General features: G+C 40.4%; 1 protein-coding gene across 5 annotated transcripts in view; it reads left to right on the top strand.

Moving 5' to 3' along the window:
• Window positions 1–13431, top strand: part of KCNK2 (potassium two pore domain channel subfamily K member 2) — a 223915-nt gene extending 210484 nt beyond the window's left edge. For 4 of the 5 annotated variants that reach the window (XM_059414015.1, XM_059414017.1, XM_059414016.1 and 1 more), the window contains exon 7: window positions 12253–13431. In XM_059414015.1, the coding sequence (XP_059269998.1) occupies window positions 12253–12570 (318 nt within the window). In that variant the 3' untranslated portion in view covers window positions 12571–13431. The remainder of the gene's footprint in view (window positions 1–12252) is intronic. The other variant, XM_059414014.1, reaches the window with a different exon arrangement.
• Window positions 13432–23171: the final 9740 nt, after the last annotated feature.

A 23171-nucleotide genomic window follows, 5' to 3' on the forward strand; every position in this document is an offset into this window, starting at 1 on the left:
GTTTTGCTTCATCTAATTACTTTAGGGCTGAGTTGTTTCAGAAGGAGAGGAAGGAAAGGAAGACGAAAGGAAGGAAAGCATTTTTTAAGTGCACAGATCTCATAGCCCCATATGAACATTAAATGCCCTTTTGTTATAAGTAAGCTATTACTAAATCCAGGTTTCTTGAAAGAGTTTTGAAACAACATCACATGTTTTGATTTTATCTTTTTAAAGATTTTTTTATTTGAGAGAGAGATCAAGTGGGGGAGGCAGGGAAGCAGGGGAGAGAGAGAGAATCCAAAGCAGACTCCACACTGAGCGTGGTACCTGACACAGGACTCAATCCCATGACAGTGAGATCATGACCTGAGCCAAAACCGAGTCAGAGGCTTTGACTGAGCCACCTGGGCACCCCTGTTTTGATTTTATTGAATATATAATGGATATGTTTTGTGGAGAATGCTTATAAAGTTTCATCAGCCCTTCATTCTGTTATTACTATTGACTGGTATTTGTCACATAGCTATATACCTTTAAGAAAAACAACAAACACCGCATTACCCCCCATCACCCCGTCACAGAGTTTCCACCTTGTACTGTGAGACAAATAATCTAACTACTATAACTCATGATAATCACGAGTATGTGAAATTTTATAGAAGTACATAATTTTATATTTTTGTGAATTTTCGTGTCCTTAGCTTTACATACAATAAAATGTTCTGTAAATTGGATGAGCTCCATAATACAGATTGTTAAAGTATCTCTAATACTAGACCTGAGGGGAGAGTTTCAAGAATGTTCCCCGATAGGTGCACCTTGGTGGCTCAGTCTGCTGGGCATCTGCTTTTGGCCACTGTCATGATCCTAAGATTCTGGCATCATGTCCCACATCATGTCCCACATCAGGTTCCCTACTCAGGGGGGAGCCTGCTTCTCCCTCTCCCTCTGGCTCTCTCCCCTCTTGTTCTCTCTCTCTCAAATAAATACATAAAACGTTAAAAAAAAAAAAAAGAATGTTCAGTGGTACACTGACAATACAACACACCTATATAAAACTTAAGTCTACTATACAAGTGATGTCTGATTTTGCAGCCCTACCTTATCATTAAAGCAGTTAATATTATGTATAATACTTGGAAATTTTTATGGGAAAGATATTTAAACTCACAGGATTCGTATTAGTATTGTTATTTTCTTTGTCATTGTTTTATTAAAACTATTGTACTTAATTTTTGCACAATTATGTTAATATGTGTGGTATTAAGAAATGGAGAAATTACTAACTAAAAAAAGTAGTTTAAAGAGACCTTATGAATATTACATATACTTTCCTGAAAACCAGAGAAAAACATCATGTCCTATTCTGTCAAGATAACGTGACACTTAGTAATCCTTTTAGCTGGGTTGTTTTTTGTTTTTTTTAACCTGGTCGGTGAAGAGAATACTTTGAATTGTTCTTTTTAACAGTGCTGTTCAACAATAACAACGAAATGTCAGTACTTCAGAAAATGAATAATAATTGTCAGGAATTATAGTCTAGGCAACCTCTGAAGTTGGAATGCAAAGTAGGTTTCAAATTATTTTTACACATTTAACCAGAGGTATGCTTTCAGCTTGGCTACCTGCTTTTCATATTTAACCTTCCTTACGTCATTAAGGTCTGTTAAGTATTTGAGTACCAAGAACAAGAAATTAACATCCCACTGCCAAAGGGACAGGATAAAGCATTGGACAAAGACAAGAAAAGGCTCTTTAGTTTTATTCCTGGTGGAGAAAATTACTTAATGGCTATTCAATCCTAAGTGGTCAGCTTTGCTTTAGATTCTTTTGAAAGCGTCCCTTGCGGGGAGGGCTGGAGTGCCTGGGCAGCTCAGTTAAGCATCTGCCTCTTGATTTTTGGCTCAGATCAAGATCTCAGGGTCCCGGGGTGCCTGGGTGGCTCAGTGGGTTAAGGCCTCTGCTTTCGGCTCAGGTCATGATCCCAGGGTCCTGGGATTGAGCCCCACATTGGGCTCTCTGCTCAGCAGGGAGCCTGCTTCCTCCTCTCTCTCTGCCTGCCTCTCTGCCAACTTGTGATCTCTGTCCGTCAAATAAATAAATAAAATATTAAAACAAACAAACAACAAAAAAAAACGATCTCAGGGTCCCGAAATCGAGCCCCGCAGGCTCGTCACTCAGTGCAGAGTCTGCCTGTCCCTCTCCCTCTGCTCCTCCCCAATTTGCACTTGCCTCACTCAAAGAAAAGAAAGAATAAAAACCTTTTCTTAAAAAAATCTCTTAGGGTATAAGAAAGCCACTGATTTCTGTACATTGACTTTGTATCCTGCCACGTTGCTGAATTGCTGTATGAGTCCTAGTAGTTTGGGGGTGGAGTCTTTTGGGTTTTCCATATAAAGAATCACGTCATCTGCGAAGAGAGAGAGTTTGACTTCTTCATTGCCAGTTTGGATACATTTTATTTCTCTCTGTTGTCTGATTGCTGTTGCTAGGACTTCTAATACTATGTTGAACAAGAGTGGTGAGAATGGGCATCCTTGTCGTGTTCCTGATCTTGATGGGAAGGCTGTAAGCTTTTTCCCATGGAGGATGATATTTTCTGTGGGTCTTTCATAGATAGATTTGATGAAGTTCAGGAATGTTCCCTCTATCCCTATACTTTGAAGTGTTTTAATTAGGAACGGATGCTAGATTTTGTCAAATGCTTTTTCTGATCAATTGAGAGGACCATGTGGTTCTTCTCTCTTCTCATATTAATTTGTTCTATCACGTTGATTGATTTGCGAATGTCGAACCATCCTTGTAGCCCAGGGATGAATCCCACCTGGTCATGGTGGATAATCTTTTTAATGGGCTGTTGGATCCTGTTGGCTAGAATCTGGTTGAGAATCTTAGTATCCATATTCATCAGTGATAATGGTCTGAAATTCTCCTTTTTGGTAGGGTCTTTGCCTGGTTTGGGGATCAGGGTAATGCTGGCTTCATAGAAAGAGTCAGGAAGTTTTCTTTCTGCTTCAATTTTTTGAAACAGCTTCAGGAGAATAGGTGTTATTTCTTCTTTGAAAGTTTGGTAGAATTCCCCAGGGAATCCATCAGGTCTTGGGCTCCTGTTTTTTGGGAGGATTTTGATCACTGCTTCAATCTCGTTACTAGATATTGGTCTGGTGCAAAAATAATGAATACTGTTATGCTGAAAATTTAAAAACAGAAAACAAAAAACAAAACATGATGTAACTATTAAAAAAAAAAAAAGACCTCTGGAGTTGGTGAGGGCTGTGACGTGTGTTAGCCTGACGATTCACAGACTGTACCCCTGGGGCTAATAATAAATTATATGTTAATTTTAAAAAATCCCTTAGGGAGAAGATTCTCTATCCAAGTGATTCTGGCCACGTCAAAATGCTACAATGGAACATTACTCAGTCATAAAAAAGAATGAAATCTTGCCATTTGCAACAAGATGGGTGGATCTAGAGAGTATAGTGCTAAGTGAAATAAGAGGAAAGACAAATACCATATGATTTCATTCATATGTGGAATTTAAGAAACAAAAACAAAACAAAATTTTAAGAAAAATTCTTATATGTGGAATTTTTTTTTAATTACCCATCTTATGCTCTGATAAGTATGCAGGCAATTTTTTTTTAAGATTTAATTTATTTATTTGACAGACAGATCACAAGTAGGCGGAGAGGCAGACAGAGAGAGAGAGAAGAGGAAGCAGGCTCCCCGCTGAGCAGAGAGCTTGATGTGGGACTCGATCCCAGCACCCTGGGACCATGACCTGAGCCAAAGGCAGAGGCTTTAACCCACTGAGCCACCCAGGCGCCCCAAAAAACAGACTCTTAACTATAGAGTACAAACTCACCATTACCAGAGGGGAGGTAGGTGGGGGGATGGGTAAAATAGGGAATAGGGATTAAGGAGGGCACTTGGCAGGAGTACCAGGTGTTGTATGTTAGTATTGAATCTCTCTATTGTACCCCTGAAACTAATGTTACACTGTTAGGTTAACTAACTGGTATTTAAGTAAAAACCTTAGAAGAAAACAAAGGTTAGAGGGTTGCCTGGGTGGCTCAGTGGGTTAAGCCTCTGCCTTCGGCTCAGGTCATAATCCCAGGGTCCTGGGATCGAGCCCCGCATCGGGCTCTCTGCTCAGCAGGGAGCCTGCTTCTTCCTCTCTTTCTCTGCCTACTTGTGATCTGTGTCAAATAAATAAAATCTCAAAAAATAAAAGAAAAAAAACAAAGTTTAGATCTGCATGTTAAAAAGGTTTTTTTAAAGAAAAGTTGAACCTCTTCCAAGTATTATCTAGTACTTGAGTTGGCTTTTGTTAATTGGAAAAAATCTTACAAAAACCTTAGAGTTTCAGATAGAAATTCCTCATCTAGTTTTGAATCTATGAAAGGCACTGGCCTACCTATAATGAGTGATTATTGTTCATAGTTAATTGAATATACATGAGAAGAAAAAGCCAATTAGAATAGAAAAATAGAGATAAGGTAGGTAAGTTCTGTAGGGAGAAACTGACTAGCAGAGATTGTAGGACATCAAAACATGGCCATGTCCATGAATTGAGAATGGAAGGAAGTCATTCAAGAGAAATGACTGGTGGAAAGAGATTTGAGGGGGGAAGAAAATTGAATTGCTATCTTACCACAAAGGACTAGTGAAGTCACTGTTGCCAGATTTCTAAATCATACCACCAACTTCCACCCTAAAGTAGCTGCCTGCTAGTGATTGGAAAAATTGTTGCTGAGCTATTCAGTCTTTGGAACTGGACAATTTAGAATATTAGTGAATTTCTTATTATTACTCAGCTATTAATTATCTGAAAACCAGGGACGCCTGGGTGGCTCAGTGGGTTAAAGCCTCTGCCTTCAGCTCAGGTCATGATCTCAGGGTCCTGGGATCGAACCCCACATCGGGCTCTCTGCTCAGCGGGGAGCCTGCTTCCTCCTCTCTCTCTCTCTGCCTACTTGTGATCTCTGTCAAATAAATAAAATCTTTGAAAAAAAAATGATCTGAAAACCAAAACTCTGTAAATGTAGAATTTCAAAGCTCATGGGTAGGTGGAAGTAGGGTAGCTATGATTCTAGGTGAAAAGCTGAAGCAGAAAACACTGGGTTTTCTGATGTAATAGAAATGTATGGAAGGGCAAAAGATTTGCTTGGTGAAAGTGAAACCGAGAGTTAAGGTAAATAAGTAATTCAGGTTAGAATTATCCTAAATTTGAGGAAGTTCACAAGTTCATTTGATAAATTAAGCAGCAGAGTTAAATGAAATAATATTTAACCTCTTGGTGATTGTTTCTTGAATTCTACAGATCAACAACAACAAGAAAAAAAAGTACTCCTGCAACAGAATGGTTGAAAATTGTAGAGCCCTTGCATATTAGCTAAAATTCAATGGCAGTTTTTCAGGTAACTTCAGCTGGTGGGGAGACACTGACTTTTGCCATGTTGAGAGGACACTTAGATGACATGCACGCTAGAATCCATTCTCTTATCAAAGGTCAGGTGAGGATTATGTCTTCCTGTCCCAAAAGCATGGCTCAGGAACAGATCAGAAGGGAAAGTAGAAGGAATTACTGCTCTTCACAAATCAGCTTTACTCTCTTGAGGAAAAGAAAGTGTGGTTAGAATTTTACAGAACTGCTTGAAGGAAAATAACCTTAGAAACGCAGTGATAAAGACTATTTAAAAGACCTGTAATTTTAAAAAAGAATTTTTTCACACAGAGAATACTGAAAATTCTCTTTTAGGTCATTACATTTTCTGTTACAAGGAATGACCACTCTGGTGAAAATTGACATGGGGTGGAGACAATGAAGTTTTCAGAAATGAAATCATTAACAAATAAGACAAGTATAAAGAATTATACTTTAGTAAACATGGTAGAGTTAAGATTCAGAAATAATGACTCAAACATTGTCTTTTTTTTAGAATTTAACTTCTTTTTTGAGGTATAATTGGCATACAACCTTAGTTTTGATCCTCTATTATTTTAATTGGAGTAGTCTTTTGCTATTGACTTGTATGAGTTTTTTATGTACTTTGGATCTGACCCCCTTATCAGACAATAGGATTGGCAAATATTTTCTCCCATTCTGTAGGTTGGATTCATCTTATGGATTCTCGTTTTTTATTTCTTTGCAACATTAAAGATTCCTTCAAGAATACTGAAAGGAATCTCGTTTTTCTTCACTTTGATATCTCAATAAGAAAAATTCCCAGTGGCACCTAAAATCCGATTCTGATGCATGGGTCGAGCAAATAAAGAGCATTCCATAGAGAACTCTGCCCTCACAAGCTTGATTCAGGGCTGGGTATCTAGACCCTGAATGTGCACAGATAGTACTATAACATCATCAAGGGGAGATTTAAAAGGAAGAAAACTATTCAAAAATTTCTGCAACTCAGGAAAGTCATCAGTAAGCCTAGGACCTGGTCCATAATAGCTATTCTATATGTAACTGTTGAAACCTACAGTTTCTATTTTTACATACTGTTACTTTTACTACCCCTGCCTATATACATTCATTCTTTTGCATAGTTTTAATAAAAATAAAGACAATTTCATCACTTTATTTAACACATAATAGGAGAAAAGAGTTTCTATAGCTGAGGAATTCTCAGAAGCACTGATTTCCTAAATGACGTTTACTCATCTCCATATTATGCTATTAAATATATGGTTTGGAGGCATCTGGCTGGTTGTCAGAAGAGCTGCAACTCTTGATCTCAGGGCCATGGGTTCAAATTCCAGGTTGGGTAGAGAGATTAAATTTTTAAAACTTTAAAAATGTATATATAGTTTAAAGAATATCTTCATACATATTTTTTCCTTTGGTGAAAATTCTTGCCCGGAATAAATTTCTTTGGATTAACCGACTTTGATCAACAGCTATGAACATTTTAGTGATTAGTAAAATCGATTTATAAATTGCCTTCTCTTCAGACTGTACCAATACACACTGATATAGAACTTCTGCAAATATCAGCTTTCCTTGAGAGCCCCGGAGAGGATGTGTACGCAGGAAGAGAGCTGTGTCAGTCAACGGTCACAGATTTCTCCCTAGCCAAAGTATGCAAGAGTCTAGTTTGTTCAGATTATTATGTTGGGTACTTTTATGGAAAGAAAATAGGATGCATATTCTCTTTCATTAAGCTTACCATCTAGTTGGGGAAACCAAACTTTATTCAGTCACTCTATCCAAAGCAACGTCCCAAACGTTGATACGACGTTAGCCAGTGATCTTTACCCTCAAAGAATCTGCCTTGTTGATTGTTGCCTGGAGTAAATGGAGTGATAAATATTCTTTATGGTTACAAATACGCCTCCTATGAACTTCATAAATTACCAGTTTCTAGAAGAGTGACCTTCCATCTTTCTTAAGCCATCCTATCAACCTTAAGTGATTTAGGAAAATTTGCTCTAAAAACATTGAAATATGTGACAAAAGCTTGGTTTTAAATTATGTTGCTACCATTCCAAGGACCTTCTTTGTTATTATTTGAGATGTTTTAGAGGACCTGAACTGTAGGGCTTGGAACCACTACCGAGGAGGCAAATACCTCTATAATCATGAGACTTTGCTACCTTAGTCGGCTCTAGATGCTTAAAAAGTATTCACAGTTGCTGACAAAGATGTCGGTGATTCTTCTAAAGTAAAAGTATTATTTAAAGGTTACATTCCACAAGGACGGTGAAGCCTAGGCTGTGGGGTGGCCGAGTCAGGTATTGTCAGGCAAAGTGGTGAGAATGATGGTAAAGGTTAGGGGACTAGTGAGAAGGGAATTTGACTTAAATGATCTTTACGATGGGCATGATTTTCTTCATGCTGAAGATGAGACATTGGTAACATCATAGACTTTTTTAAATGGTGAGGAGATTTTACAAAGACTAAAAAGTTTAAGGAAACGTACTTTGAACCTTTACTATGAATAGACCTGGCTGCGTCTCTCTCCTGAAAGGAACAGGATTCTCCCATCAGAGTCAACCAAAAGGCACAGCACACTCTTCTTATTGGAACATGTTTCCCAAACATGACTGATTTTTCTGACATTCATTCATTCACTCATTTGTCCAACAAACACTTACTGAACTCCAACTATGTACACTGGAAGTTCTGGGAAAGCTGAACGAGACATGGCAGACTTATCCTCTCGATTGCCGTGAAGCCAGGAGAGCAGTTACACTTGTAGTTGGAATACACAGTGATGGGGAATGCTAGGGAAGTACAGGCTGCGGGGATGACCCTGTCGTCGTCTGGGGGAGCAGGGGCGGGGCGGGCTGGGGCAGGGAATGGCTTCATGAAGAGGTCTAGTTGAGGACAGGTAGGAAATGCAGTAGGCGCTAGAGAAGGACTGGGGAACAGTATTCTGAGCAGAGAAAATAATAAGCAATGAATGAAGAAAGACAGAAGAATACAGTGGCATGTTTGAGGAAATAAATGTTCAGGATGGCCCCCCAACAGTAGACTTTGAGAATGATTGTGTTTAGGATTAAGGCTAAAGCAGGTAAATCCTAGACCATTTAAGCCACTTTAGAAAGTCTGGACTTGATCCAAATTAAAAGGGAATCAATTGACTGGTTTTATGCAAGGGAAAGTACCTGATCGATGTGTGTTTATTAAAGGACACGCAGGCTGCTGCATGGATAATGCATGTGGAGGGAGGTGGATTAAATCAGAAAGACTGGTTAGGAGGCTCAGGACAGGACCACAGTTTTGACAACAGGAATGGAGAGAAGTAAAAGGAATTGAGAGAAAAGGAGGTGTAAATCAGCAAGACTCTGGGCTGATGTGATGTAAGATTGAATGAGAGGGAGAACAGAGGATGATTAAAGTTCAGCTTGGAAGACGCAGTGGCTCATGGTGCTATTCACTGTAAAGAAATTAGGTAAGAACAGGTTTGTGGAGTTAAATTGTTTGGAGAGAGGCTGAGTTTGAGATGCCCGCAAGTCATCCAAAGTGAAGGCGTTTATCAGCGGTTAGTTACACAGACATAGAGTTCAGCAGGGAGATTAGACCTAGTACGGATTTGGGAGTCATCCATTGGAATGCCCTGAGAACCAGAGAACCCTGTGGAGCAGAGCTAGTCAAGGAAAGGCTAAGAGAAAGCACCCCAAGCTGAGAAATAGCCTGAATGGTAAAGCAGTACCTTGAGAGGGGGCTGATTTGGTAACTAGGGCCAGAGATTAACTGATGGGGAGGGAGGGAGGGACTCAGCAGCCGTGAAGATAGGGCCAAACAGGGACAGTGCATGGTCCCCTGGATTTGTGACAAGGATGAGAGCCGTTCCCTTCCAGGTAGAGGGCGAGTGCTGGGAGCACTCCATTTTCTTCCTCTTCTTGTAAATCAGATCACATGGCCTGAGGGCATGGAGTAAAAGTCCAGAATTTTTGGACTCCTGGGGAAGACCTCTTCTCTGAGTCAAGTGTATGAGCTGCAGGAACATTCCTTATGATTCTTTAGGCACTACTTTTGCTCATTTTTGGTCCTCTGCTTTGTTACTAAGTGGTGTAAACTTCTTAGTTTTAGGGAGATGACATACTCTTCAAGTCAATGAAAGGTTTTTTTTTTTTTTTCCTAAAAATCCAATGAAATAAAAATGTTTTAGTGCATTAACTTGTAATTATCCAGAGCACAACATGCATTAACATTTCAATCAAGGAAAGTCTGACTTATATAAATGTTACGTTCTAATTGCGTTGAAAATAAGAAAGCCCCTTCCGAGTCTGAGTATACAATTTTATCCTCATTAACAGAAATGGGTCTGTACTTTAGGACATTGTTAAAATTTGATCAGCAATGAATACGTTGCTCTGGACAATTCTAGAAGGTCAGAATTTTTCCGAAGGAACAGGAATAAGTAATTCTTTATTTTGATGGCCTTGATTTCATTTTTGAGGGACTTTTATTTTTCTTTTGTTTCTCCCCCCTTATTTTCAAGCTTTGAGTTTGAGTGGCTTCATTCCTTAAATCCAGTATCATGAAGAATAGAAAGTTCAGGGCACGAGAGAGGGAACAGATAATCACTGCTGATGGAGAGAAGAAGCCCTAGTGAAAATACCGGAAAAACATCTATTCTCCCAGTATCTTTAGGAAATCATGGCAATCTGTCCTCACCCTAGTGTAAGCTGCTATACGATGGATTTCCATACGATGTGAATTTGCCTTGGGCTCCTCCAAAACATGTTTAGCCCTTAGAATTCATAAGATTGTACTGGCCAGGCAGAAGAGGGTAGGCTAGACTTCCACGTTTGAATTCTGGCTTCACCACATATTTACTCTGTCTTAAGTTTTTTTAACCTCCTAGCCTCAGTGAAATGGGAGAAGTAATAGAATCATCCTCATTAAGTTGATTAAACACCTAGCACCAGAGGCACTGAATACCCAGACAGAATTGTACACAATCCCATGACACAGACCTTGGTAATAACGAGAGTCCTCTCTAATAGGAGTAAATGTTTACTGAGCTCTACACTGAATGCATCATTATATTTTAAAATATTCTTCCAGCTATAATAATGAGTAGGTAAACATAAACACTCTCTTGCCTTGGCCTTCCTTTAACTGATGAAATACATCTCCCAGTGTAGCTGCTCACAGGAGAATTATTCAGCTGTACCTTTAAAAAGAAAAAAAAAATAAAAGATTTGAGAGAAGAGAGCGTACACATATTCACACAGGTTGGGGAGGGGCAGACGGAGAAGCAGACTCCCTGCTGAGCAGGGAGCCTGACCCAGAGCTTGATCCCAGGACCCTATGATCATGACCCAAACCAAACACAGACACTGAACTCAGTAAACCCAGGCGCCCTCGTTCAGCTGTATCTTTTATGCATGCCTTCAACACACCCAAAGCACCTCACGACTTAAAGATCTGTATAACTCAGGAGTTAAGGAATCCATTGCCTTTTTGGGGAGAGTTGCAGACAGACCTCAGACCATGGTTTCACTGGGTGCTTAGAACCTGTGAATTACATTGCAGGGGGAAATGTCCCATTTTTTCAGTTCTCTATCACTTAGTCTATATCTGGAAATCTCCATTAAGCTCTCAAAGCACCCTTAGCAAGCTATACCATCACCAGGCTCATTGTCGTAAGTAGTCGCTGTGGAGTCCTTTATATTTTAAGGACACACACACACACATATCACTTGTTTCTCCTGTGAAATTGATTACTACTATCCTTATGTTATAGATAAGGAATTGGAAGCTCAAAATAAGATAAAATTGCTTGCCAGCGGGCACACAGAATGTGAGAGAGAGAGAGCTGGACCTGGAGGCTGTCATCCCACATGCCTCTGTTTTTATCAGCTGTTATAGATTAGGAGGCAGAATAATGGATACTAATAGGGAAAAATGACTAAAATTGGCTAAGAGGGAAAGCCATTTGCAAAACCATGTTTACTAGAAGACCATTTTTTTAAAGATATTAGTGATAATCAAAACGGAGGAGGCAGAAAGTACAGTTTGTATACAGAGAAGACGTGTGTGCCCTAAGATGCCTGTGCTACGCCCAAGGAAGTGGCGGCCGCGACAGGTTGAGTAACTTCACTGATTCCACAAACATTCATGGAGAAACTATTCCTTGGACTTACTCTCCAAATGGGCCTCCAAGTGGGCTTGCCAGTTCTCATTCCTTTGCTTTCCCTGAAAGCAGAAACAAAGTATTTTACTGCTTATTTAGTAGACAGAGAATTCCCCACTGACCAGTGTGGGCTTGGACACAGAGCCCTTGCACACACCACTTCCGCTCGCTCAAACCTGTGTTTGCGCCCCGAGCACACGGCGTGGCTTCCAGAACTAGCTTGGTCACCTGGGCTCACACTCCAGGCTTCGACTCAGGCTTGTGCTCCCCTACTGTGTCTCACTGCCTTTTCTACATTCAAATGGTTCTTGAAATTATGGATGAAAAAGGTAACGCAGAACATTATAAAAAGTTAGAGATTGCCATTGTGCAGCTGCAGAAGTTTCGATGGCGCGACCTGAGTACAAAATAACAAGCCCACCTAGTACCTGTAATATAATCCGGGTCAGAGAGTGGGGAGTTCACAGGTTAATTTTTAGAGCCCCGTGGACAGAAAGCAGAGTGTCACCCCGGCCCGCGTGCCTAATTACTCCAATTCTCAGACCTCCCGGATCACAAAGGGCTACTACCTTCTTGTTTAAAACACGACAGTAAAATGATCCAACGATAAAGCACACAAAATGCTGACTGTTGTGTGGGTGTCTCTTTGTGTTTTCTCTGCGTGATGCCCCAGGTGGGAGAGTTCAGAGCCCATGCCGCTGAGTGGACGGCCAACGTCACGGCCGAGTTCAAGGAGACCAGGAGGCGCCTGAGTGTGGAGATCTATGACAAGTTCCAGCGCGCCACCTCCATCAAGCGGAAGCTGTCCGCGGAGCTTGCAGGCAACCACAACCAAGAGCTGACCCCTTGCAGAAGGACCCTGTCTGTGAATCACCTCGCCAGCGAGAGGGATGTCTTGCCTCCCTTACTGAAAACTGAGAGTATCTATTTGAACGGACTGACGCCACACTGTGCAGGCGAGGAAATTGCTGTTATCGAGAACATTAAATAACCCTCTCTTTGAAGAACCTTAGGCATAGCCATAGGTGAGGACTTCTATATGCTCTTTATGACTGTTGCTGGTAGCATTTTTTAAATTGTGCATGAGCTCCAAAGGGGGGGGAAATAATAGATAACACCCATCACGGCCATCTACCATCGAGAGAATTTGGAATTCTGAGCCAGCACTATCTTTTCGATGATGCTTGTTGAGCGGTCCACTTTCCTCGGCAAGTGGAATGAAACAAGCAATGTCTGATGCCTTTTTGTGCCCAGACTGTTTTCCTCCCTCTTTTCGTAACGTGCCATAAGGCCTCAGAATGAATTCTAATTGTTTCTGGTAATCATGTAGCTTCGAGGGATCAGTCCTTAACTTTTCAGGGTCTAACTAACTGAGCCTAGATACGGACCATTTATGGATGACGACGTTTCTTTTTGTAAATGGCAAGAGATTCTTATGCAGCCTTTTACCTAAGAAATTTTCTGTCAGTGCCTTATCTTCCGAAGAAACAGAACCTCTCTAGCTAATGTGTGGTTTCTCCTTCCCAGCCCCACCCCTAGGCTCACCTCTGCAACCCTTTATCCCACAACTCCCGTTCGAACACCATACCTTGCTGGGAACAGTGTGTACACTGAAATGATGATGCCCGAAGAAGGAATAGATGCCAAATTAGATGGACATTGAAGCAACACTCAGAAATTCTAGCGTTAAAGGCACTGCAAAGAAATGAGGTGCACAGACGGTCCCATATACACAGTGTAATTATTTCCAACGTGGTAAAATTGGCTGCTCCAAAGAGTCCCTTTTTTTTTCCTGGCAGTATTTGGATGTTATCATTCATTCATCACTACACCTTAAAAGGCAGAAGCAGAAGGGGAAAAAATATATATACATATATATATAATGCTATATATATATATATATATATATATATATATACACACACACACACACACACATTTGTGTGTACACACACACACACACGCTCTGACAGAAGAAAAGCTGTTAAACACGGATCTTACTGGAGGTGATTTAAGACAACTGGTGTGAATTACCATTCTGAAGAAAAGAAGATAGCACAATAATGTGTTAAACCATTTGCTAATAAACATTATACTGCCAGCACCTATTTGCTTTTGTGATGTGGAAGACTTACCCGATGTTCCTTTCCCTGGGTGACTTTTGCCAGACGGGAGGTGATGCTATAGTTGGAGTTGGGCACAGCCTCGCCTTGTGTGGGTGTCCCCCTGGAGCTGTGACTGAGCATGAGAGCAGAAGTTAAAACTGGGATCACTGTGATATTGCACATGGGAAAAAACGCAGACTGCAGGCATAATTCATTTTGACATTAGAGAAAAAGCTATTCTAGCACAATTTAAATCTTGAGAGTTTTTTGGGTTTTGTTTTTTGGTTTTTTTAGATAGAAAAGGCTGATAACCCTTTTTAGTTGAGTTTTATATCCTGTAACTCTTTGGATGTTTCCAAGATTCAGAAGAAAGTCATTAAAGGCACCTAGTAGATTGCTACTCTCTTTTATTTTCATACTTAGATCTGCTGTACTTTGTATATATAATTTTTCAAATGCAGAAGAAGACAACTTCCCCAAATAGAACTGCAAACATTTCTTTTATCCGGGGGGGCGAGGGTGGTAGAAATATCTGAATAAGTGGCATTCAGATTAGGGACTTAAAAAATAAACTGAGGATCTTTAAAACAAAAACAAAAATCATCTAAATAGATGCTTATTTTCCAAAATTTAAATTTAAGCTAGAAATGTAAATATTCAGTTAACTTGTTGAAGGTACTTTTATAAACAAAAAAATTCTAACCAAAATTTTAGAAAGTGAGGCTCTTTTAGAAAGAAAGCAACACCCATTTCTTCGATAACTGTTAAAGTTCATATGGTGAAATGCACCATGTATAAACTGTGAATTGTATTGACAAATAAAGTTTGTAATTAAAGTCAGCATTTTCTGAGTCTCCTGCTTGCTGCTGAGAATGGAGATGGGATTCTAGCCGAGGAGAACTCCAGGATGTCACTTTTCATGCTGAGTTTTCTGTGGCGCCTTCGTTCACAATATTTGAGAACTATTTTTGAAGCAGTATTACTACCCTTGTTAAATATGTGCAGAATGTTCTTCTTGGTGACTGTTAATCAAAAGTAAATATCTGGACCTTTCCCTTTTGCAATATGATATTTTAAATAGCATGTAAATTCCAAGATTGTTTCTATTACATTAAGACATATTAATGTCTTATTTTATCATTGTTAGACCTTGTCTTGACAATGAAGTAGTCTGAATGCCAGACGCAGGCATCTGAATACTTTTTGTAAGGGAAAAAACAGTCCCAAATCCTGGCAATGTCAAAGCCCAGAGAAGTCAGTTGCCAACTAATCTTCTAGACCTCATACCCCAGATGTTTGAACAACATACCTTATCAGTATCTTGCATAAATGTATTGATTCATCCCTAAGCACCCTGATGGCTCAGTATATATACTAAACCTGGTTGTCAATCTTATCCTCAAAATTGGGGAAAATCTAAGAAAAACTATGTATTATATACCATTTTATTTCCTCAAACTTTAATGTGTCTACTTTCTGTGAAGAGAAAGTGGATACAGATTTTTGACATGGTCTAGAATTTTCTAGTGAACTTATTTTTTCATCAGACCAGTTTTAAGCCTGAATAGTTTTGCCCTGAAGAATATCCAAAAAAAAAAAAAAAATACTAGAATGAACAAGGATCAGGAACCCTTTGATATGAAATCTTAGATGTGGATTCTTGACAAGAATCCTCTACCTTATAGCTATTAAATGTAAAAGTGATTATTTTGCAGTTCTTTGAATTTCTTATACAAATCTATATATTTTGCTACCTAGTTAATATCATCCACCCTCTTTTCAATAATATTTCACTTTTGTAATGCAGGAAGAAGTAAAACTTCTAAGGCCAAGAGAGAACTGAATAATTTCTTAGTGGTCAATAAAGTGGGAGCAGTCTGTATGTAGAGCTTGGTTTCTTTCTCAAATTCTAAGGACCATGTGATGTGTAAGAAAGACTAAACCCCACCTCGCTTTGTATTAAAAAAATGTGTAGAAGTCTTTGAATCTTAAAGGCTAGAGTTTCAAGCAGACTAAAGGAAACTTTAGATGAAATACCAAAAACAAAGACAAATTCAGCCATTGTGAAGACTAGAGATAGTTATTTATGCCTAAGAACTACAGACCTAGATCAACTTATATTGTTTTCCATTTTTTAAAAAAAAAATTTGTTCTAGTAAAATCATAACTTATTTGTGGTTTGCATTCCTTATTAAAGTATGAGTATAAATATGCTTTTGTATAAAGTAAAAGATGTCTCTATTTGAATACTCATAATTCCATTAAAGTTAATATATGATTTTGCTCCAGCATGAGTTTACTTAAATGTCCTTTTATAGGGAAACTTACTGGCCTTGCACAGGCCAGTAACACAAGCCTTGCTCATGTGTTAGTTCCAAGATGGAACCTGGTTCCTTTTAATGGGGCCTTCTGAGGGTAACTCACTTACTCTGGTTTTCTTAATAAGGGGAAATCTTCATAAGCTCCTGTGCTTCCTTCATTACACCCCACCACAAAGGTTTATCTAGTTTTGGTTTCATACATGACACTTCCCCACCCAGATCTCAATGACGCCTTCCCAAAAGATAGGGATTAGTTCCAAGGACGAGGAGTTTTGACTCTGCTCTTTAATCCTCAGTTGTTACTCTTTCTAATATTCATAAAATCATTGCTTTTCCCTATTATTATTAGCACTATAAAGTATTTGCACTGTGTCGTGCTTGTCTCAATTTACAACTATTTTTTTTCTTTTTATCAGTCATTCCTTTCCAAAATATTTCTTATTGCCTTGTCTGTATCCTTTCTCTCTTGGACTCTTGGGCTTGTTTCTCTCCAAGCCATCCATCTAGCCATCTAGCCAGTTCCCATTGGATATCTCCACTTCTCAAAGGCATTTCAGCATATCCAAGACTCTCCTGATCTTCCCCAGACGCGGCCGTCCTGGTGCCACCTACTTCAACAGTTGGCACTACTTCTCCATCTTGTTGGGCATTATCCTTGATGTCTTCTCCCCTTCCACTCCACACCCGCCTTTCACCAAAGCCCTACACACTTGCATCCTGAATGCCTGGGATTTGTACACAGCCACTACCTTTATCCAAGCCATCGCCATGTAACTCCCCTTGGACGTTTTTGCATCATTCTCTGCTCCTGTCATTGATGGTAGAGTGGACTTTCTTAATACGCATATCTGATTGTGTTGCTCTCCTGTCTGAATCCACTAATTGTCTTTCAATTTTATAAAAGACCAGAATCCCTCAAATGGCCTACAAGGCTTTCTTTGGGTCCACTTTACGCCATCATCTTCAGATTCATCTTGTATCACTCCCTATTCCTCTGTACCCCAGCCCCACTGCATTTCTCCGATCACGTTGCGCTGCTGTCGTCCCTTTTGCCTGGAATGCTTGCTCTCCTTTCTCACCCAACAAACTTTTACTCTTCCTCAGAAACCAACTCAAGTGTCACTTCCTCTGATAAGCCTTCCCTGACACCAGTTCCGGTACCTTCCTAATATACTGTATGAAATCCCATTATTGTCCCTCGATTTATGATTAAGTAGTCACCATGATTCTTATTTATATTCCTTCCCCACTAGAATACATTTGTGTTGGCTTGCTATTTTTTTTAAAGATTTTATTTATTTATTTGACAGAGAGAGATCACAGAGAGGCAGAGAGGCAGGCAGAGAGAGAGGAAGGGAAGCATGCTCCCTGCTGAGCAGAGAGCCTGATGTGGGACTCGATCCCAGAACCCTGGAACCATGACCTGAGCTGAAAGCAGAGGCTTTAACCCATGGAGCCACCCAGGCACCCTGGCTTGCTATTTTTATTTCCAGATCCTAGCCAAGTACATATAGCAGGTGCTCCAAAAGTTCATGGTGAACAAATCACATAAAAACGGGTTAGGGGGCACCTGGGTGGCTCAGTGGGTTAAAGCCTCTGCCTTCAACTCAGGTCATGATCCCGGGGTCCTGGGATTGAGCCCCGCATCAGGCTCTCTGCTCAGCGGGGAGCCTGCTTCCTCCTCTCTCTCTCTGCCTGCCTCTCTGCCTACTTGTGATCTCTGTCAAATAAATAAATAAAATTAAAAAAAAAAAACAGGGATTAGTTGTAACAGTCTGATGTACACTTCTGTGTAAGTATCCTAAGTTTTCCCTGCTCCACAAACATCAGTCCTCATCTACTGGGTTAGTAGCAAATGGGGAACAGAGAGCAGTTGTTTCTTCTATTTACTTACAAGCTGGTACCGGTTACTCATTCTATAGAAAAATCAAAGCCAGTTCTTCAGAGAGACGATCAGTTTGTCATACACTTACTCCTTATAAACCAGGGTTTCATTATTCTCATTTCCAAATTTTGGCTCACAATAGATGCCATCTAAACTTTTTCAATTATAATCTTGAAAATCTGTTTAGAAATTAATTGTAAAATATGTTTGTCGATACTAGTAAGCGGATGCCTCTTATTAGTAGAGAGCTAAATACACATTTATTTCTCCTTGCCAAATGAAATTCAGCTTTCTCATGCTTAAATTTATAAGCAGTCTGGGAAGAAATCCATTTTGGGGCACATTTTGAACTGTATCCAACAGAGAATATTAGTCACTTACATGGTATAATTTTGAAATTAACTCACAGAATAAACATTGGTTTCCATGTAGTTGATGCTTGACTTTTGTAGTCGGTATTTCTTCTTACACTGTACAATTCATAGGGAGAAGCATATTGATTTTTATCCTTCTCAATTTAAAAATATTTTATACATTTAATTATTATTGACATCAGGCTCTACGTTTCATGATTTTTCTTAAGATTTTTTAAATGAGGGACGCCTGGGTGGCTCAGTCTGTTAAGCTGCTGCCTTTGGCTCAGGTCATGATCCCAGAGTCCTAGGATCGAGTCCCACATCAGGCTCCCTGCTCAGCGTGGAGCCTGCATCTCTCTCTGCCTCTGCTGCCTCTCTGCCTGCTTGTGCTCTCTCTCTCTCTTCTCTCCGATAAATAAATAAAATCTTAAAAAAAAAAAAAAAAGAAAAAACTTTTTTAAAATAAGCATCAGTGGCCATGTCTGGTCCCGATTCAAATTTTATCATTGCCCAAGTATGTCAGAGTTGGAAAGATAAAGAATCAAGATACAGTCAATACATCTAATTAACCCATCCTTTTTCTCAATCAGGTGCAGAAAATCAGAGTTTACACATGCACTGAGAAAGTTTAATATTGCCAGTTCTAGATACATACCAGTAGACTAGCCAAGTGTAAAATCTCTTCAACGATTATGTTGTATGTACAAAATATTACCCTGTTCATGGTTTACCAAGTCAGCATTTTTCAAGAGCCTTTATTGTGCCAATTACTGGAAATACTAAGCCAAATAAATGTCCACTTTCTGGGAGACAGCAGTCCACGCATCAGAGAGTGACACGCAACACAGAGAGAGGGAAGCTTCTCAGTGCCGAGGAGCCCTGATGAAAAGGCTTTTGCCTTTGTATGGCCTTGGGAGGCTGAGGCTTAGGAAGAGGGAAGGGCTAACAGTGGAAATCTACAGACATGGCAGAGGAAGGTCTCAACTGGGGCTTCAGGAAGGAGGCCTGCAATTGGACGTGCCAGCTTCTGAGTCCTTGCCTGCTACTTCCCTGAAAAACCACGGTGGCCTGGCTCTGGGAAGGGCCATTCCCTCCCACGCTGCCTGCCAGGCAAAGGCTTGAAACTGCCCGTGGTTGGGCCTAAAAGACCACACACAGGATTTTAGCCTGGAGCCAGACTCCTCAGAAGCAATGGTGATACCTAGCTGAGAATTTTGGATTTGGCACTGGAAAGACATTTCGGGCTTTAAGATAGGGAGTGATGTGAATCAATCTCTACCTTGAGGTTGCTGATGGCTCTGCCAATGGTAATGAGGTAGAGGCTGAGCCGAAAGAGCCGGGCTCATGGCAGGGGGGCAGAGGACTCTGCAGTGGCCCCTGGGGAAGCGATTCGGGTCCAAACCATATGAGAGGCACTGGGAGATGCTGGTGCCTCCACCCCTTTCCCTAGGATCAGGAACATGGGGCCAGGAGAAAGTGGGAGAAGATTCGACGGGAGAATAATGTTTTGATTTTAAAGGATCCGTGGGGTCATCAAAGTGAAAACCCACAGTGGGCAATTAGGATACTCAAATGCTCTCTGGTCAGGCATCCCAGGTAGAGAAATGAATGTGGGAATCGCTCATGTGAGAGGTGCTGCATATTCATAGTTACTTACCATCGTCAACAGCATTAAATAAAAGACCCCCTTCGAAACGTTAACCCAGTCTGGAATGATATAGGTTGTTTAGACGTATTTCACTGCAAGTCAGAAGACCCTCTCATATGAATTACATAAGGTCTTAGGACCTTTCCAACCTAAACATGAATCAAGCATTGCTTTCAGGTTGGTACTACAGTAATCACACTACCTTTTTCTTTATGGTAAATGGTTTTCATCAGCAAAGCATATTCATGTTTGTACTTTATTTTAGCCAGGCCTCCACAACTTCATTGGTTCTGCTAATTTTAACCTATGTTCCCAGGCTACCCTCTAATCTTGAAAAGGAGAAATAAAACTAAGATGTGGATTAAAAATAGAAAAATACAAACGAAAATGGACATGGCACCTGTTGGCGCTTGGGCCAGATTCCCAGTATATGGGCTGGTGGCCCCATATCTGGATGCTCTGAGTTTTAGATGCTAACAGCCCACCGCCGCCCCCTTTTCTGGAGAGTAACCTGCACATCAGAAGCCACCACTGGGAGATTAGCCAGCACCCAGTTAAATAAAAGACCCCCTTCGAAACGTTAACCCAATGTGGGTAACACCCAGCCAATAACTAACATGTGCCTAGCATAATGCAGCCATCCTTCCCTAAAGTAGGACCAAGTCTGTGCTGCGACTTACACTCCAGAGCTCTCTGTTGGACCACGCGGAGGCTAGACACCAGCTGAAACCACATTCTTGCTTAACACCTTCCCCTGCCCACTCTGGCTTCCCTCCTTCCCTTTCTCCGGAGGGCACATTCCTAAATGCCATGTGCATCCGAATCCCTGTCTCAGACTCTGCTTTCATGACAACTATTGAAGTTACCTAGAATAAAAGGTCAGATCCAGGGTAATAAATAAAACACAGAAATCTTAATACAGAAGAGATGACTCAGAGCCACTTACATGGCTCGCAGTTTCTAGGAAGCCCAAGTGGAAAGTGAAACCCTCATTCATGACTTGGTTCTCATTGTCCACGATGAGAAAGTATATCCACGTCTCATGAAAACAAAGCCTCTCTAAAGCTGAGTTCTAAAGTAAAAGTTTGATTTGGGGTTTCATATAGGTAGCAGAGAGAGATGCAGAAGAGAGAATACAATATCCCTACAAAAATGTTACAGTGGATTCCATGACTGTTCTTGGTATCAGTTCTAGATATAAGATCATGGGCGCGCCCCAATTTTAGTTTAGCGGAAGCATCTCTTCAGCATAGGTCAAAATAATATGACCCATGGGCCCATCTTTTGGGTATCTGCTTTAGTAATGTTTTAAATTTCCAGAGCAGAAATGCTTTTACAAACTTCAGTTATCTCTAAGAATAACTAGAAAATTGGATTTTATTTTTTTAAGATTTTTTTTAATTTATTTGATAGAGATCACAAGTAGGCAGAGAGGCAGACAGAGAGGAGGAAGCAGGCTCCCGCTGAGCAGAGAGCCCGATGCAGGGCTTGATCCCAGGACCCTGAGATCATGACCTGAACTGAAGGGTCATGAACTGAACATAAGGGTCACTTTAACCCACTGAGCCACCCAGGTATCTGAAAATTGCATTTTAAAAGGCAAATTTCTGGGTCCCACGACTACAGAAGCTCCTGTACTAGGTACAGAGTAAAGCCCAGAAAATGAACCCCCATCTGCCAGTTCTCTCAAGATTTACATTTTGAGGGGTGCCTGGATGGCTCAGTGGGTTAAAGCCTCTGCCTTCGGCTCGGGTCATGATCTATATCTGTCAAATAAATAAATAAAATCTTTTTTTAAAAGATTTATATTTTGAGAAACTAACATAGAACACAAGGTAGAAATGATTTCTCAAAGTTTTTCATTTATAGCAACACAGTTTTCAATAAGAATTGGAGCGCATGGGGCGCCTGGGTGGCTCAGTGGGTTAAGCCGCTGGCTTCGGCTTAGGTTATGATCCCAGTGTCCTGGGATCAAGCCCCGCATCAGGCTCTCTGCTCAGCAGGGAGCCTGCTTCCTCCTCTCTCTCTCTGCCTGCCTCTCTGCCTACTTGTGATCTCTGTCAAATAAATAAAATATTTAAAAAAAAAAAAAAAGAATTGGAGAGCAGAAATTTTGTGGTCTTATCCTCTGATACTTGACCGAACTACTGGCATGTGTATTGTAAATTGAGTACAGATTAGTCAACTTTATAGACTGAATATGCAGATGATAGGTCTGGAATTTTGGGTGCACGCTGAGGTCAGCCAAGTTTGACGTGGCTCACAAGGAGGTTGGCTATGACATGATCCTCTGTAGAGGCATGTTAAGAACAAGAAAGGAATCTATTCACAGACCATGTAGGAGTTTATGGAATCAATCTCACTGATAGTTTTTGTTTAAAAACGAACTTTTCCTAGGGCCAGCTCCACCTTCATATTTGATCACTATTCTGCATTCCACTGGGGACATTTCTTTTTCAGGTAGAATTCTGAAAATGGTGTAAGATTTGAAATGGCCACAGAAGACACACCAGAAATACTGTATGCCTTGAAATGATACAGCTGCGGTACAGGCTGGAGAGATTTAAAGCTTTTTCTTTGGCTTCTACATGTTGCAAAGTGAAGCGAGCTGGGTAAACCCGTCACAAAATAGCTGAATTAGGGAAGTTCAAAGACATACGAACTGTGGTTGAGGGAGAGCGATCAGCAGCCAAATACAATACACCCCTTGGGAAAATATAACAATATGGCTTCTAACTAGATCAGTTTCTCAGCCTCTGTGCTCCTGATTTTTGGACTGGCTAATTCTTTGTTGTGGGGCATGTTCTACACATTATGAGATGTTGGGCAGCATAAGTGACCTCTACCCACATTGTATATGTACCACAATGTATACGTATATGTTGTAGGTTGACATTGTAATGCCAACCAAGAGGAAATTACATACTCCAAGAAAAGGAACAGGTGAACACTTCATTAAATATAGACAATCGAGAAATTCTCACAAGCTAGGGAATGTTGTGAGAGAATGGCAACAGATGGAGCTTGTCTTCAAATCAAAGGAATGAAACCGATGAATGAGAAGAGGGACATTGCCTGCAATTTCTCCTGAGTTAACTTGACCTGATTCGGTGCTAAACAGAGACCTCCCATGATTAAATTTAGATTTGGATAATTAAAGCCATTTTTGACATTGTGGTCCAAAATTCTTAGACTGATCATCTATGGGCAGCCATTGTAACCAAGGTAGTGGTCAGAGAGGAAGCAGTTCCATCTGCCATGCATTAATTACGTCTGT

The sequence above is a fragment of the Mustela nigripes genome, chromosome 10 (assembly GCF_022355385.1).
Source record: "Mustela nigripes isolate SB6536 chromosome 10, MUSNIG.SB6536, whole genome shotgun sequence".
Lineage (NCBI taxonomy): Eukaryota > Metazoa > Chordata > Mammalia > Carnivora > Mustelidae > Mustela > Mustela nigripes.